Here is an 18,727-nt window from a genome sequence, read left to right on the forward strand (position 1 = left end):
GCATCACTGAAATGGTCAAAAGCAGACATTTAACATTTTCCCACCCTTCTTTGTAACTCCCCCTTTTAACCCCTAAATTGAAAGAACTCATAACCTTAAACTCTAACATAGAAAGAGCAAGGAACGCCTTATAGTATATCGGAGGCCTCCTCACAGCTCTTACTGACTTCACTTTTTTCCTCATGAGAGACCAAATCCAACAGTAATTGTGTACTGCTTCCTGGCATTAGGAGAGAATTATAAGGCAAAACATCTTGATATATTCATACTACTTTACCTTACCCCTTATGACTTCTAATAACCAGAGTGGACAAGTGACTATTGAAACCACAAAATTAAACTAGGTAGATCCTCTAAGTAGATCCAAGAAAGCTATAAAGCATGGTTATATATTCACCGCTAATAGCTCTTGATCATGTCCTCATATACTGGAACATTTTTATGGACGAGCTGCGATTTCCTCAGCGAACCCTGCCATATCTTCCCGTCTGTTCCCGGTCATCTGCTGAGTTCTTAGCAATGCGGTCACCCATACGGAAGTCCGGAAAATAACTTTCTGATGCTTTCTTGTTTTGATCGCGTTGATTGCCCACTCTGGAGTCGAAGATCCCCTCCATCTCGATAGCTGCTTCTTCAGGTGATGTAAAAGTCAAGCTGGATCCATCAGATCTGAATACTTTTCAAAGTTGCTGGATAGAGCAATGTGAATCTGATGTTGTTGCGGTGAAGTTGAGTACACATCGGTGAAAAGGCTTTGCGCTTTTTTGTAACCTCTGCGGAGTAATCTCCAAAGATAAGGATCTTCATCCCTCTAAGCATGACGGGTTATTTGCGGGCTTTAAAGGCTTTAAGAACAGCTTCTTTGTCCGTGTAGTCCAAATAACGCATAATTACATGTCTCGATTTATTCGACTGACGTTCTTTCTGCCTCTGTCAGCCATGTGTCATGGTGCTGCACTTCTTCTTGCAGCTGCTGCATTACATTCGTGACCGAAGCAGCTAGAGTTTCCCACAGGTCTGGGGCTAGATGCGAAGCCACTTCTACTGCCAGCTCTTTATATCTTGTACGATCGTGTATCAGTACTTTTCTCCCCCGGCGAGTCAGGAGCATGCATAGGTGTTATCGCAGTCTCCGTCTCTTGTGAGCTGGGCGCCATGATGAGAGGGGCTGGCTCGTCTCATTGCGCTAGGGAGGTTGCTTTGCCTCTTGTTTTCTTGCCCATGCTGAAGAAAAATCGGTCCATGCACTGAGGCTGAACTCACAGTGAGTCTCCGACAACCAGATCTCGATGTAGCACAGGCAATATGATCAGATTAGTGTTGTACTGCCGCGGAGCTAGCACGCCACACTTCTTCACATGTCGGCACCGGAACTGGAAGTCCCCCTCTAATTCTTGTTGACTGGCAACTTCTACTGGCGGCTGAGATTCCTGTGTAGGGAGTAAGGATTTATGGAAAACATTATGGATACGAAAGGAATCAGGTAACCGTAACTTAAAAGACACAGGGTTAATGATGTCAATAATCTCATAAGGACCAATAAACCGCGGAGCAAATTTATTCGATGGTACTTTCAGAGACAAATTCTTGGTGGATAACCACACCTTATCTCCCAACCCAAAATCCACTCCTCGAGAGCGTTTTTTATCAGCATCCGTTTTTTGACTCTCTTGGGCTTTTCTCAGGTTTGACTAATGGCTAGAGAACTGTGCACAGTTCTCTAGCCATTACATCAGCCTCTGGAATGGAGACTGGTTCAAACGTTCAGTTTGATAGTTGGTTTCTGGATGAAAGGCAGAAGAAAAAGACAGAGAGATGTTACATTTCTGACAAAAAGCCCTCCAAAATCTAGATATGAATTAAACACCTCTACCTAAAACTACATTTTCAGGAATCCTATGTAAGCGTATCACATGCTCTACAAATAGGGAGGCCAAAGTCTTAGCATTGGGCAGTTTTGACAAAGGGACAAAATGCACCATCTTACTAAATCTGTCAACCACCACCCATACCACCGATTTACTCTCTGAAATCGGCAAATCGGTGATAAAGTCCATGGAGATATGGGACAAAGGTCTATTAGGGATGGGTAGTAGACATAACTCACCCGCCGGACGGGACCTAGGAGTCTTGGACCTGGCACACACCTCACATGAGGACACATACGAGTGGACATCTCTGGCCAGAGTGGGCCACTAGTAAAATCTGGATACGAGATCTTTGGTGGCATTAATACCTGAATGTCCACTAAACACGGAATTATGGCACTCACCCAACAGTCGGAGACGTAAATGGCCAGAGACAAACAATTTATCTGCAGGGGATTGTACTGGAGCCAAATGTTGTGCCGCAGTTATTTTGGTCGTCATTAGAGATGTCGCGAACATAAAATTTTCAGTTCGCGAACGGCGAACGTGAATTTACGCAAATGTTCGCGAACGGGTGAACCGGGCGAACCGCCATAGACTTCAATAGACAGGCGAATTTTAAAATCCACAGGGACTCTTTCTGGCCACAATAGTGATGGAAAAGTTGTTTCAAGGGGACTAACACCTGGACTGTGGCATGCCGGAGGGGGATCCATGGCAAAACTCCCATGGAAAATTACGTAGTTGACGCAGAGAGTGGTAAGTTAAATTCGCAATGCGATTAATATAACCTGTATTAATCGCATTGTGATTACAACTTAGATCTGAGTTCCTAATGGTTGTATTGCTAGAACATAACGAAGATTGAGAATATAGTGCTATATTCGTCAATTCTAGCAATACAACCATTAGGAACTCAGATCTAAGTTGTAATCGCAATGCGATTAATACAGGAGTGCTGGTCCGGTGTGACTCTCTGCTTTCAGGCAAGTCAACCCCAAGACGGCGTGACACTGCCGTATCCGGGATGTGGAATAGCCCCTGGGGAGCTGGGGGGGTGCCGTTGATGTGGAGCAAGACGCAGCAACAGAAGAGGACTCAGCCGAGGAGGTTATGGAAGAGGATGGAGTAGGAGGATTAGAGGAGGTGGCAGCAGGCCTGCCTGCAATTCGTGGCGGTGTCACCAACTCCTCTGCAGAGCCACGCATTCCATGCTTGGCAGCCGTCAGCAGGTTTACCCAATGCGCAGTGTAGGTGATATACCTGCCCTGACCGTGCTTTGCAGACCAGGTATCAGTGGTCAGATGGACCCTTGCCCCAACACTGTGTGCCAGACATGCTGTGGCGAAACCAACCTCGCCACTGGGTTTCGGAGGGCCCTGGCTACCAGCCTCTTGCCTCAGGATTATGGCCCATACTAACTTTAAAAGAGCAGACAGACCGGCCGCACAGCTTAAATCTGTCTTTGCAATTGTATTTTGTTATGTGAGGGTACCCAGATAGCTAATTTTATTGTATTTGTGTATTCTGAGTGCCATTCACCTAATGATATGCACTCAGACTTGAGCTATCTGGGAATATGTTAAATGTCTGTGTTTGCTGTGGGGGTGTGACATTGTGTGTTTGGATGGTGATTTCTGTCCTGTTGTCTCCACATATGTATTGGCAATTTCCCTTTGTCCTGAGAGATAATTGAATTGCTCCTTGGGTGTCTCCAGGGCAGAGAGAAGGAAACCATGATGCATTGTGGGGATGTGTTGTGTCTGTGTATCCTGAGTGCTACGTATCTGTCCTGTGTCACAGTCTTCCTTCTGGTCCCCTAAGGGCGTGTCCACCAGATGGGGACCTGCATAAATACGGGCGGGTAGCCCTCAATAAAGTGTTCCTGTTTTATCCTTCATCATGTTGAGGCTGGTGTTTGGGTAACTGATCGACACTGGGGGATTGCTATACGCTGGGAGATTTGCTATACTCCCCTGGCTATAACTACTAGCTCTTGTAAGAGCTTGCTCCTGGTTCCTGCTCTCTGGATGTAGGAGAGGTTCACCCACTGGAGCCTGGAGCCTTGTCATAGGTCCAGGGTGGGTAGGAGACGGTGAGGCCTCAACCAAGCTTCGGCGGTTCGTGGGGTCTGCAGTGCGTATGGTGTCAAGTGGAGTGCTTGGAGTCCTCGGAAAGCACTAGGAGCATCCATTCAACGGAGGTACCGGTCGGGGTGCTAGGATATCCGTTACATTTGGTGGCAAGCAGTGGGATGGCGTCCTAATGTGAGGAGAAGCAGCTCGGAGACACCGTTCGTGGATTTACTAAATTGAGGGCAACGCTAGTATCCGTACAGCGCCCCTGGCTACAGCAAGATGGAATCGGCTAGTCTTCGGACAGCGTTCTATGACGAGGAGGAGGAGGCAGCCGCAGACTACAGGGATGCAGACAGAAAGGAAGTCTGGTATGATGCCCTGGAAAATGCCCAGCGGCGGCGAGGTGAGAGTCTCCCCAGTTATGAGCAGCGGCTACAGAAGCGTGTGGCGATGCGGATGGGTCTCTTGGGAGAGCAGCCCCTGGATGACTGGGTAACAGAGCTCCAGAACCTGGTATGTAAGGAGCTTTGGCTAGAGGACGCTTACCAGGCTCTAAGGTGGCATGTCATTCAACATTGCCCCTGGATGGCTGAGCACGACAGACCCGAGGGTGAGGAGTTTGATGGACCGGGGTTACTATGGGATGCCTTGGAGGAGGACATTGATCTTGGCAGCACGGAGGAGTCTAGGTTTTGGGATATCTACGACTACCGGATGGGCATGCATGTTTATGCTGACGGAAGGGAGTTGAGCAAAGACATGACCCACCTGGTAACAAGGGAGTGGGAGCTGGAGCAGACCTACCAACACCTGCTCAGCTCCATTCATCCCCAACCTACTCGACAAGCAGAGCCAGATCTGCCCTCCTGCAACTGGGAAGACTTGCCGGCGATACCCCCTGCTTCCCTACCAACTCCCAAAGTAGGGAACTTCATCGACTGGTTCTGGGAAGACCTTCCGATGGCAGGTGGAGATGGGATCGAGGTCTCTCCACCGGCCCTACAGAGATGCTGGACGGCCGGTTCAGATCCCCCACCAACCCTGCAGGAATGCCAGGAGGAGGAGGTAAGCGATTCCTCCTCTCCACAGCCGATCTGCAACAAGGTCCTGGGGATAGGATTCCCTGACCACATCCCAGTAGAAGAGCTGGCATCTGGGCAGAGCGCAGTCAGCCTCTGCCCTCCCCTATCCTCTTCTCCAGAGCCGGACATCCCACAGGCTACCCCAGCGGAAGAGCTGGCATCTGGGCAGAGCGCAGTTGGCCTCTGCCCTCCCCTATCCTCTTCTCCAGAGCCGGACATCCCACAGGCTACTCCAGCGGAAGAGCTGGCATCTGGGCAGAGCGCAGTTGGCCTCTGCCCTCCTCTATCCTCTTATCCAGAGCCTGACTCCCCACAGGCTACCCCAGCAGAAGAGCTGGCATCTGGGCAGAGCGCAGTCAGCCTCTGCCCTCCTCTATCCTCTTATCCAGAGCCTGACTCCCCACAGGCTACCCCAGCAGAAGAGCTGGCATCTGGGCAGAGCGCAGTCAGCCTCTGCCCTCCCCTATCCTCTTCTCCAGAGCCGGACATCCCACAGGCTACACCAGCGGAAGAGCTGGCATCTGGGCAGAGCGCAGTTGGCCTCTGCCCTCCTCTATCCTCTTCTCCAGAGGCTGACTTTCCACAGGCTACCCCAGCGGAAGCGCTGGCATCTGGGCAGAGCGCAGTCGGCCTCTGCCCTCCCCTATCCTCTTCTCCAGAGCCGGACTTCCCACAGGCTACCCCAGCGGAAGAGCTGGCATCGGGGAAGAGCGCAGTCGGCCTCTGCCCACCAAGTACCTATAGCTCCAAGCTAGAGAGCAACAAGGAAGCAAGGAGTAGCAGATGCCCCCTCAACAGCTGGGGACATACAGAACAGAGCCAGGCCCCAAAATTCAACAGGTCCAGTATTGGGTTGTGGGTGGACTGCCAGACTAACTCAGATACCGACCGGCATGAGGTCAGGTATCTGGTTAGTCTTCCCTGGGAGGGGGAGATATGTGGTGAAACCAACCTCGCCACTGGGTTTCGGAGGGGCCTGGCTACCAGCCTCTTGCCTCAGGATTATGGCCCATACTAACTTTAAAAGAGCAGACAGACCGGCCGCACAGCTTAAATCTGTCTTTGCAATTGTATTTTGTTATGTGAGGGTACCCAGATAGCTAATTTTATTGTATTTGTGTATTCTGAGTGCCATTCACCTAATGATATGCACTCAGACTTGAGCTATCTGGGAATATGTTAAATGTCTGTGTTTGCTGTGGGGGTGTGACATTGTGTGTTTGGGTGGTGATTTCTGTCCTGTTGTCTCCACATGTGTATTGGCAATTTCCCTTTGTCCTGAGAGATAATTGAATTGCTCCTCGGGTGTCTCCAGGGCAGAGAGGAGGAAACCATGATGCATTGTGGGGATGTGTTGTGTCTGTGTATCCTGAGTGCTACGTATCTGTCCTGTGTCACAGTCTTCCTTCTGGTCCCCTAGGGGCGTGTCCACCAGATGGGGACCTGCATAAATACGGGTGGGTAGCCCTCAATAAAGTGTTCCTGTTTTATCCTTCATCATGTTGAGGCTGGTGTTTGGGTAACTGATCGACACTGGGGGATTGCTATACGCTGGGAGATTTGCTATACTCCCCTGGCTATAACTACTAGCTCTTGTAAGAGCTTGCTCCTGGTTCCTGCTCTCTGGATGTAGGAGAGGTTCACCCACTGGAGCCTGGAGCCTTGTCATAGGTCCAGGGTGGGTAGGATACGGTGAGGCCTCAACCAAGCTCAACGGAGGTACCCAGTCGGGGTGCTAGGAGATCCGTTACACATGCCATTACTTCCTTTTGCACAATCGAGTACAGGTTGGGGATTGCCTTTTGTGCAAAGAAATTTCGGCCGGGTACCTTCCACTGCGATGTCCCAATAGCTACAAATTTTTGGAACGCCTCCACCAGCTTGTATGGTAAAAGCTGGCCGGCTAAGAGTTCAGACAAGCCAGCTGTCAGACACCGGGCAAGGGGGTGACTTTGTGACACTGGCTTCTTACGCTCAAACATGTCCTTGACAGACACCTGACTGTGGGCAGATGAGCAGGAACTGCTCAAGGCGAGAGACGGAGTGGCGGATGGTTGAGAGGGGGCAAGGAGGACAGCAGTGGTTGACGTGGCTGAAGATGCTGGACCAGGAGGAGCATGGCGGCTTTGAGTTTGTGTGCTGCTTGTACTCATGTGTTGATCCCATAGGCGTTTGTGATGTGCGATCATGTGCCTTCACAAAGCAGTTGTACCTAGGTGGGTGTTGAACTTCCCACGACTCAGTTTCTTTTGGCACAGGTTGCAAATGGCATAGCTGTTGTCAGAGGCAGACACACAAAAAAAATGCCACACTGCTGAGCTCTGCAATGACGGCATTCTGGTGGTGGCAACAGCATGCGTTGATTGGCGTGCTGTCTGGCTGACCCCGGGTGCCGATGCATGCTGTCTGACTGTGCCACTAGCTCCTTGCGACGACATCCCCCTGCTTCCAACTCGTCTCCTCCTCCTCTCTGTCTCCCCATCTGAACTTTCCCCCTGTTCTTCTTCTCTTCTAGCGGGCACCCACGTGACATCCACGGACACATCGTCATCATCAACCGCTTCACTTTTATCTAACAACTCAGCAAAGGAAGCAGCAGCGGGTACAACATCATCATCATCATCACACCGTACGTCCATGTGTGTAATGCTGCCTGACTGAGACATATCCCTGTTATCTACAGCAATAATGGTTGCGCATCACTCATTTCTTCCAACTGATGTGTAAATAACTCCTCTGACTGATCAAGTGAAGCGGCTGTGGTGCTAGTGTTGGTGGTGGCGGCAGGCGGGCGAGTGGTAACTTGAGAGGTGCCCGAAGCTAAGCTGGAGGAGGATGGTGCGTCAAGGTTCCGAGCGGAAGCTGTAGAAGATTGGGTGTCCTGTGTTAGCTAGTCAACTATGTCCTCAGAACTTTTCGAGTTCAGGGTACGTGGCCTCTGAACACTGGGCATTATTCTAGGGCCAAAGGGAATCACAGCTACAGGACCACGACGGCCTCTGCGGGGTGGCCTGCCTCTGCCTGTCTTTTTTTTTTTTATTAGTGGTACTATGCGCGCAAGCTACTGTGACACCAGATATGAGTGGCACTGTGCACTGGCAGAAGTTGGCAGAGTAGACGCTGTAGGCCTGACACACACGCTTGCAGACAACTAACTGCTATTCAATCTATTACAGTCAAAATTGTAGTTTTTTTTTTTTATGTACACTACTGTTACACCAGATATGAGTTGCACTGGTGTGACACTGTGCCCTGGCAGGGCCTGAAACGCACACGCGTGAAGGAAACTGACTGCTATTATTTCACAGTCAAATTTCTATTATTATTTTTTTATGTACACTACTGTTACACCAGATATGAGTTGCACTGGTGTGACACTGTGCCCTGGCAGGGCCTGAAACACTCACATGTTAAGGCAACTGACTGCTATTATTTCACAGTCAAATTTCAATATTTTTTTTTATGTACACTACTGTTACACCAGATATGAGTTGCACTGGTGTGACACTGTGCCCTGGCAGGGCCTGAAATGCACACGCGTGAAGGCAACTGACTGCTATTATTTCACAGTCAAAAAATTATTATTATTTTTTTAATGCAAGCTATTGTGACACCAGATATGAGTGGTGCACTGGTCAAGTGGGCACAGCAGGGGTCAAGTCCTGGGAAAAAAAGTGTGGGAACTCACCCAAGATCCACTGCAAACCCCCCCCCAAAAAAAATATATATATATTTCGCAGAAAATTCAGTGCAACATCTATTGTAAAGTGCCAGTTTACACAAACAACTGCAAAATTAACATGAAATAAACAAATATATATAGGGACCTGCACCTATCAGACAATGGGGGCATATCCTAGCGATATGCCCCCATTGTCTGAAATGGGAAAACCCCTTTAAAATACAATACATGTGAATGGCCTTTTCAAAGCTACGTGTAGCGGAAAAAAAAAAAACACAGAAAATCTAGCATGCTGTAATTTGTGTCGCTGCGGACTGAGCCAAATGTACACATTGTGATCAAAACAAAACAAAAACTCCCCTTATATATAATTTACTTACAGCTCTGAAGACTCAGGGGTGCTGGCTGGATTAGCCTCAGGGGTGCTGACAGGCTTGGCCGAGCAAAAGGAGTGTGGGACTGTGAGGCCTTTTTTCTCCAAGCTGCTCCAGATCAGTGCTCTGGGCAGCTGGGCTCCGGGCTGAAAGTGGGCACAATAAGAATAAAATATTTTTCATTGCACCTCAGGTCAGACCACCAATCAGACCCCCAATGTTAATCAGACCTCAGCTAACAGCCCCAATAAGATCCCCAATGTTAATAAGACCTCAGATCACACCTCAGCTCAGACCCCAATATGAATGACCCCCAATCAGACCTCAGATAAGAGCCCCAGTGCCTCTCATCAGCCCCCCAGTGCCTCTCATCAGCCAGTAATAACAGCCCCCCCCAATCATGTGCCAGTAATAACAGCCCCCCCCCAATCATGTGCCAGTAATAACAGCCCCCCCCAATCATGTGCCAGTAATACCAGACCCCCCAATCATGTGCCAGTAATACCAGACCCCCCCAATTGTGTGCCAGTAATACCAGACCCCCCCAAATTCCCCAATCATGTGCCAGTATAATACCAGACCCCCCAATCACGTGCCAGTAATACCAGACCCCCCCAATCATGTGCCAGTAATACCAGACCCCCCCAATCATGTGCCAGTAATACCAGACCCCCCCCCCCAAATTCCCCAATCATGTGCCAGTATAATACCAGACCCCCCAATCACGTGCCAGTAATACCAGACCCCCCCAATCATGTGCCAGTAATACCAGACCCCCCCAATCATGTGCCAGTAATACCAGACCCCCCAAATTCCCCAATCATGTGCCAGTATAATACCAGACCCCCCAATCATGTGCAAGTAATCACAGACCCCCCCAATCATGTGCCAGTAATACCAGACCCCCCAATCATGTGCCAGTAATACCAGACGGTCCAGACCCCCCCCCCCCCCCCCCAAATCATGTGCCAGTAATACCAGACCCACCCAATCATGTGGCAGTATTGTAATACCAGACCAGACCCCCCAATCATGTGCCACTATACCAGACCCCCCCCCAATCATGTGCCAGTAATACCAGACCCCCCAATCATGTGGCAGTAATACCAGACACCCCCCCCAATCTGTGCCAGTAATTCCAGGGCCCCCCCCCCCCCAAATTCCCCAATCATGTGCCAGCCCAGTATAATACCAGGGCCCCCCCAAATTCCCCAATATGTGGCAGTATAATATAGTTAAAAAAAATATATAATGAACACTTACCTCTTTGGAGCGATGCGATGCAGGCCTCTTCCAGCCTGTGTCCTGACTCCAGCGCTGTACGGCTCAGGCCGGCGGCGCGATGCCTAGTAGTGCCGGCAGCCTATCAGAGGAACAGGAAAGGGACACACCTCCCTGCCCTGCTCCTCTGCAGCCTTCTGTTTGTATCGCTGTCCTGAGGACAGCAATATAAACAGAAACAGATCACCATGGAGATGAGCGCTTCGCTTCCACAATGGAAGCGCTCATCTCAGTGCCTGCCCCGCCGCCACCGCACACTGCCTGCCCCCCCCCCCCCCCCCACCCGCACACAGACCATGCTGAAAGGGAACGGCGTTCCTGCCATGAAAAAAGTGCAGGAACGGCGTTCCCACGCGTTCCCCCTCGACTCGACCCCTGAGGCACAGTATACGCTGTGAGCCTGACACACACGCTGGCAGGCAGGCAACTGCAATTAGATTACACAGGAAAAAAAAAAAAGCAGACTGATGTTCTAGCCCTAAAAAGGCCTTTTTGGGGTGCTGTTCTTACAGCAGAGATCAGATTAGCTATCGATTTCCCTATTAAATCAGCAGCAACTACACTGTCCCTCCTCTCACTAAGAATGCAGCTTCCGAATGAATCTAAAATAATTGCTGTAAAGGAGGTGGGAGGGTCTGGGAGGGAGGGTCTGCTGCTGATTGGCTGGAATGTGTCTGCTGACTGTGAGGTACAGGGTCATTAGGAACCCAGCTCTAAGTTGAAATCGCAATGCGATTAATATAACCTGTATGTAGAGGTGGTATCTCCCAGGGCCTGAACTTCTGTAGGCCTGAAGTAAATATATCATTGCACAAAAAGGCTTTATTTCAAATGGCTGTATTTCAAATGCCTAATTCAAACCCCTGTGTGTATAGGTGGTATCTCACAGGGCCTGAACCTCTGTAGGCCTGAAGTAAATATATCTTTGCACAAAATGGCTGTATTTCAAATGCCTAATTCAAAACCATGTATGTAGAGGTAGTATCTCCGAGGGCCTGAACCTCTGTAGGCCTAAAGTAAATATATCTTTGCACAAAATGGCTGTATTTTAAATGGCTGTATTTCAAATGCCTAATTCAAACCCCTGTATGTAGAGGTGGTATCTCACAGGGCCTGAACCTCTGTAGGAATGAAGTAAATATATCTTTGCACAAAAAGGCTGTATTTCAAATGGCTGTATTTCAAATGCCTAATTCAAACCCTTGTATGTAGAGGGGGTATCTCACAGGGCCTGAACCAGTGTAGGCCTGAATTCAATATTGGTGCCCCAAATGGAGGTATTTAAAATCTCTGAATGTAACCCAAATGTATTAAGAGTGTATCTCACAATGACATCTGCATCAAAGGCTGCCAACTAAATTTTTCGTGCCCAAATTAGTGTTTTTTTAAAAACTGAATTTGACAGCAGTATATAAGCCTGTAATTTCACACGTGCTGATGCTGCAAGGCCTGAAAATACAGTTTTTTATCAAAAGAGTGTGTTTTTCAAACCCCAGAAAATGATGGGTGTATTTCTACCTTAAATTGCACACTGACTAATACAGATGTTGTAGATTGCCCAAAAAGTCTTTTTTTGCTAACAGAATATGAAAACTGTATACCGTATTTTTCACTCTATAAGACGCACTTCCCCCCCCAAAAAAAGTGGGGGGAAAACAGCAGTGCGTCTTATTGGGCGAATGCTGCTGATTTTGCAGAATTTTCAATGATACACCCGCCGCGATGTCGCGCGGCGTGTGTATCAGCTGTGAGGGAGGAGGGGCTGGGGGCCGGCATCTGTTTTTATAATGACAGCGGGGCCCGTGCAGTGACTGTATTCTACTACACGGGCTCCGGTCACTGTATAATCGTATCTGTAATAGTTAATTATGTATATAATCGCATAATCAGCGCCTGTATTACTTACAACTACAAGCGCTCGGTAGGTAGCAGAGAGGAGGGAGGAGGCAGGCTGGGAGGACGGGCGCTGGCAGTGTGAGTCACTATGTCACGCGCCTGCGCCGCCCACTTTATGAATGAAGCAGGCGGCGTGGGCGCATAACGTAGTGACTCACGCTGCCAGCGCCCATCATCCAGGCCTGCCTCCTCCCTCCTCTCTGCTACCTACTGAGCGCTTGTAGTTGTAACTTGTAAGTAATACAGGCGCTGATTATGCGATTATATACATAATTAACTATTACAGATACGATTATACAGTGAGCGGGGCCCGTGTAGTAGAATACAGTCACTGCACGGGCCCCGCTGTCATTATAAAAGCAGATGCGACCCCCACCCCCTGTATTGAGGGTCATTCACTACAGGGACACTGTTATGGAGGGGATCTGTGGATGACACATAGTATATCTATATGTAGATCCCCCCATAACTGTCATACACAGATCCCCATAACAGTGCCATCCAGAGACCCCAATAAGAGCCACCCACAGATCCCCCATAAGTGTCACCCACAGATCCCCCATAAGTGTCACCCACAGATCCCCCATAAGTGTCACCCACAGATCCCCCATAACAGTGCGTCACCCACAGATCCCCCATAACAGTGCGTCAACCACAGATCCCCCATAACAGTTCACCATCCACAGACCACAATTAGTTCAAAACCCACCAAAAGCACACCTATTGGTTCAAAATATTTTTTTTCTTATTTTCCTCCTCAAAAACCTAGGTGCGTCTTATGGGCTGGTGCGTCTTATAGGGCGAAAAATTACGGTATATTAAACTTGAATTTAACACTTGCAGATCTGGAAAATACAGTTTTTTGAAAAAAAATAGTGTGTTTTTAAAACCCCAGAAAATAATGTGTGTATTTCTACCTTAAATTGCACACTGACTAATCCAGATGTTGTAGATTGCCCAAAAAGTCTTTTTTTGCTAACAGAATATGAAAGCTGTATATATTAAACTTGAATTTAACACTTGCAGATCTGAAAAATACTGTTTTTAGAAAAAAAAGTGTGTTTTTCAAAACCCAGAAAATGATGGGTGTATTTCTAGCTTAAATTGCACACTGACTAATCCAGATGTTGTAGTTTGGCCCAAAAAAATTGTGATTTGCAATGTCCCAAAAGCTCAGATGCAGTGCTGGTGCACTGAGCATGCATAAAATGGCCGCTGCCACCCACCTAACTAACAGAATTCTAAAAGTTAGCATTTTTTGGTCAATGAGCTCAGGGCAGGGTAAAACGATAGTGCCCTGCACCCACACAACTATTTGTCTGTAGATCGCTGAGTCAGATTCTCTCCTATTCTCTCCCTGAAATCACAAGTCCAGCAGCATCCTCTCCCTACAGTTGTAACAGCAGAGTGACGTGCAGCGCTATGTGACTCAAGCTTATATAGAGCCTGGGTCACATGCTGCTCTGGCCAATCACAGCCATGTCATTAGTAGGCATGGCTGTGATGGCCTATTGGGGCAAGTAGTATGACGCTTGTTGATTGGCTGCTGTGCAGCCTTTCAAAAAGCACCAAGAAAGCGCCGAACACCGATTCCTTACGGAAATGTTCGGGTTCGGGTCCGGGGTCCAAAAATTCAAAAGTTCGGTACCCGAACCCGAACTGTAAAGTTCGGGTTCGCTCAACCCTAATCATTAAATGACTTTTTCATTAAAACCCATTTGGTTTCATGTCACTATAGTCTAAGACCAATAACATGCTTTTTTTCATTGAGGCAGCTGCATGAGGGCTTGCTTTTTCCAGATAAGTTGCAGCTTTTACTGGTATCATTTTGGGGTACATATGACTTTTTGATACATTTTTATACCATTTTTTGCGAAGGTTAAGTGGCCAGTTGCAACAATTATGTGCAGTATATTTTATTTTTCTTACTTTTTTTTAAGCCCCAAAAGGGGATTTGAACTTAGTCTCCCGACTGCTGGTAAAATACTTTGAAATACTGTACTGCTATTGTATTTTATCTGTCAGTATTACACTGACTTAGGGACAGTTCACTGTGAGGTTTTTGGCGCTGATTTTGTAGTGTTTTTGCCTCAAAATTGGCTCCAAAAAATACGTCAAAACAGCCAGACTATTCATTACAATAGGAGGCAGAAGAAGCGTGGAAAAAGTAGCATGCCCTACCTTGGGGAAGAATCATTGCTGAATCTCCCATTGAACTAAATAGCTCCCTGTAAGTTCCATGCTGATTTTTTAAGTTGGTTTTTCAAAATCAGATGTGTGAATTGGCCTATTTACGTAGAAAGAAAAATACAGCACCCCTTGTCTAAACCAGAGAGAGTAGGTGCTGAGTCCAGATTAGCTCCTCAAATAACCTGAAAATGGACAAAGAGCCAGCACTCGTAATTGCAAAAGGTAAAAAAAAAGGTAAAGTTTTTAATCCATAGTCAGCAATCCAGAAGATGCAACGTTTCAGCTATACATTAAATGGCTTAAAAAGGCTAATATATAGCCGAAACGTTGCATCTATTAGATTGCTGACTATGGATTAGAGACTTCACCTTTTTTCACCTTTAGCAGTTACGAGTGCTGTCTCTTCCTTCACTTAGTATTAGGGCTCGTTCACACAAACGTATTTCTGCATTCTGCATACGGTCCGTATACGGTACCATTAATTTCAATGGGTCCGCAAAAGATGCCGACAGCACTCTGTGTGCTCTCCGCATCCATTGCTCCGTTCTGTGGCCCCGCAAAAAATTTTGAGTCCTGCCCTGTTCTTGTCTGTTTTTCGGACAAGAATAGGCATTTCTATAATAGGCCTCCTGTTCCGTTCCGCAAATTGCGGAAGGCACACGGGCGCCCTCCGTGGATTCGCAATTTGCGGACCGCAAAAAACAGCACGGTCGTGTGAACGAGCCCTTACACTGACAGTTTGCCTATTAGACCCTGCCTCTAGCAGGACATAATTGGCTTTAATACGAGGCCACTGTTAGACCTTCAGTTGCCATGGGTATCAAGAACCTATGATTGCATTGTGAAAGGACCGCTGGGACCGCTGAAGCTCCTCCATCTGTAAACCACTTAGATGCAGCAGCTGCTACTAACCAGAGCATCTAAAGGATTAAGCACCTGCAATCATATCAGGGGTGGAACTACTACCATAGCATCCATAGTGGCTTATATGGGGCCCACTGTAGCAGGGGGACCCGGGCATTCTGCTGTGTTTGGGCACTAATGGGGCATTCTGTTGTGTGAGGGCACTAAGGGGGCATTCTACTATTTGGGGGCAGAAAGGCGGCCTAATAACTGTGTGGGAGTATTAAGATGGCATTCTACTGGCATTAATGGGGCATCATTACTATTCATTCTACAGTAAAGGGGAAATCACTACTGTGTGGGGCACTAAGGGGGAATAAAGGGCCCAAGCGGTATACTGTAAAGTAGACTTTTTACTTCTCTTGTCCAGCGCTAGCAAACATTTTATGTTCATAATTTTTGCATGATTGAATGGGTGGGGGGATTGTATGGTAAGCGTGGACTGTCTTGACTAGACATGAAAGAAGGAGGGAACTTGCTTAGGAGGAGCTATTCAAAAATTTCTGTGTAAGAGTCATCTCAAATCATAGGTGTTTAAGCATGACCTTGACCTACTGATAATGATGTCGGGTCAGCTCTTCAGTCAGTGCCGTCACTGTGTTATAATTGTATGCAGGGTGCGTGAATGTATGAACATGCTGTACATTTATGGCATAGTGCAGGATGGGGCTAAAAATCCGATCCACATGTATTTTACTATACATTGGTATGGATTTATGGTGCGAAATCCACACTGCAAATCCACATTTGCACTGGCAGTACAGCCTTGATGCTTGTTAGTGTTGCATAGTACTGACCAGCCCTGGCACATATCACTGGTGTTCTACATGTGGGCCAATTCCTGAAGTGCCAGGGCACGGGCAAGAACACAGGGCTAAGCAAGTTTACATCACCACTGCTAGGTCCTGTCATTCAGAGCTGGGGGTGGAGGCAAGTGTGATAGAGAAGGGAGCTTTACAATGAGGTGCAATAATGACATCCTCATTGCACCAAGCAGTTTATTTGCGTAATACAAAAGGCTTAATTTCTCAGCAACAGAAGTGTTCTGCAGTAATGACGCTATCAGTTTATTTGGTTTACTTCTCAGGTAGACGGTGACAGATGCTCTTTAGAGGCTCCTTCATTACAAACAGTTATGTCTTACTCTCAAATACTGCAGCATTTCAGTAAAAACATAGTTTAAAAAAAAATTAACCATTAAAAAAGGGAGAAAAGTCACGGTGGTGATTTTCCTTTTGCCTCTCCTTGCCCAGCACAGATCGACAGTTCTCTACTTACAAGCAAATTGGGAAAGACCTCTCAGTCAAGCTGAGCTGGATCGGGGGAAGCAAGCAAAGAGCTGCCCTATGACTCTTCTCCATTTTCTTGGTTTGTTTTTACACTATGGCACAGCATTTCAGAGTAAAACTGTTTGTAACTAAGGAGTCTGTCAGCTTTCCAGGCAGCCCATGGCTCGGTCAGCATGAATCCTCTGACAGGTTCCATTTAAGTATTTTTCACATGAATGGTATCTTTAAAACTTTTTTGTCAACTGCCCCCTTTTTTATTTCCGGGAAAAATATTCTTCCTAGCGAGTTTGCTAATATGACTGGAGATTTCCTTTGCTACATTTGTTGCTGTGTAAATTGTGCTCCTATTTCTTAATAATAGTTTTTGCTTATTTGTAGATAGGGATGGCTGCATAGTTGAAAAATTAATCTTAAGGGTCCCTCGATTACTATATGACATTTTCAAGGTTTTATTCGCATTTATACTTTTTATATTTATCATATAACTAAAGCAATATAAACCAAAGCATGTCTTTCTGTGACTAAAGATGTTCTTTGGATAAACAGTCCAAATGCAGCATACAGATTGCTATTAAATTGAGCTTTGAATTTCAAGTTTTTTGCAGTGGCAGACAGAGACACATACATTTGTATAGGCTTGTACAATGATCTGCCAACACTGAAACTGATGAAATGGGACATAAAATCACAGTCCTAGATCATATTTCTTTCTTTTTATTTTACAGGCTGTTGCAGAAACAAGCAATGATCATGGCTACCGACAGAAGAATTCCTACTGAGCTAACTGCACGTTACTATTCAAATTTGACATAACTGTGTTCTCAGATGAAGAGTTTAGAAGTAGAATTCTATCCACTGTATGTCTACCTTTGTAAGATGCACCCAGCAGAGCAGACACCTAGGTGTACAGACTTTATTTTCAACAGAGGACTTCTGCTGCTCTTTTTCCAGTTCCAGTTCATTGTATCTTGCCCAAAAAGCTGCCAGTGCTCTGACAACAGTGGTTCCATGGTGGTCCAATGTAGTTCCAGAAACCTGGAGGAAATACCGATTGACCTTCCCATGGACACAGTTTCCTTAAAGCTTGATGCAAACAAGATTCAGTCAGTACCCAATAATGCATTTAAGGACTTGACTTATCTCCAAGAGCTGGATCTTTCAAGAAACTCCATTGAGAAAATTGAACTGTCTGCTTTCAAAGGAGTTACAGATGGGTTAAGGCTGCTGGATTTGTCTGGAAATCAGATTCAAAGTATCCCCAAAGAAGCACTGGCCAATTTAAAAGGCAAGATCCGCCTGTCTAGTAATCCTTTACGTTGTGACTGCTCTCTTCAGGAGATGCTAAGGGAACTGAACTTGGACCCGGACACAGTTAATGACATTGCCTGCCAGACTTCAGTACAGGAGGAATACGTGGGTAAACCTTTAATCCAGGTTCTAGACTCGGGTGTTAATTTTTGCAATATCCACCACAGGACCACAGATGTGGCCATGTTTATAACTATGTTTGGCTGGTTTACTATGGTGATAACCTATGTGGTTTATTATGTGAGACACAACCAAGAAGATGCGAGAAGACATCTGGAGTACCTTAAGTCATTGCCCAGCACTCAAATAACCAAAGACTTTGATACTATCAGCACCGTCTTGTAGACAGCTCTATAATAATGGCATTAGACCATGTGTTCTGGTTTACTCTAAAAATATACTACCCACAAAGAAACTACATTGCTAAAAATAGAGGGACATTTATAAAAAATAGCACAAAGAAAAATGAATGGTGTTGCCTATGGCAAGCAAACCAACACTGCCATCCACTCGTCACAAGGGATAACACAAATGTTCATCTTTTACACATAATTATAAATGGTCATAAAATGCATACAACACAATTCAACAGATTGCTTAATTCTTCTAGTTTTAAAGGCTGCGGACACCTTCGGGGGCAATTTTTTTAAATGGTTGTATTCTAATTATTTTAGGCTAAAAATCAGTTGGTCTGTATTAAACATTTTCAACATGTTTTTGTCCTACAGAGTTAAGTTTCAGTCTTTCTGCAGATTATCTTGCTTTCTGTTTCACAC

At 46.6% G+C, this 18,727-nt stretch overlaps 1 protein-coding gene across 1 annotated transcript; it reads left to right on the forward strand.

The window, feature by feature from the left end:
• The first annotated feature begins 17,482 nt into the window (after positions 1-17,482).
• Positions 17,483-18,354, forward strand: LRRC3 (leucine rich repeat containing 3). Its single transcript, XM_040440898.1, has one exon. It carries the CDS (start codon positions 17,520-17,522, stop codon positions 18,294-18,296), a length of 777 nt encoding a protein of 258 aa, XP_040296832.1. The 5' UTR covers positions 17,483-17,519; the 3' UTR covers positions 18,297-18,354.
• Positions 18,355-18,727: the final 373 nt, after the last annotated feature.

The sequence above is a fragment of the Bufo bufo genome, chromosome 7, assembly GCF_905171765.1.
Source record: "Bufo bufo chromosome 7, aBufBuf1.1, whole genome shotgun sequence".
Taxonomy (NCBI): Eukaryota; Metazoa; Chordata; class Amphibia; order Anura; family Bufonidae; genus Bufo; species Bufo bufo.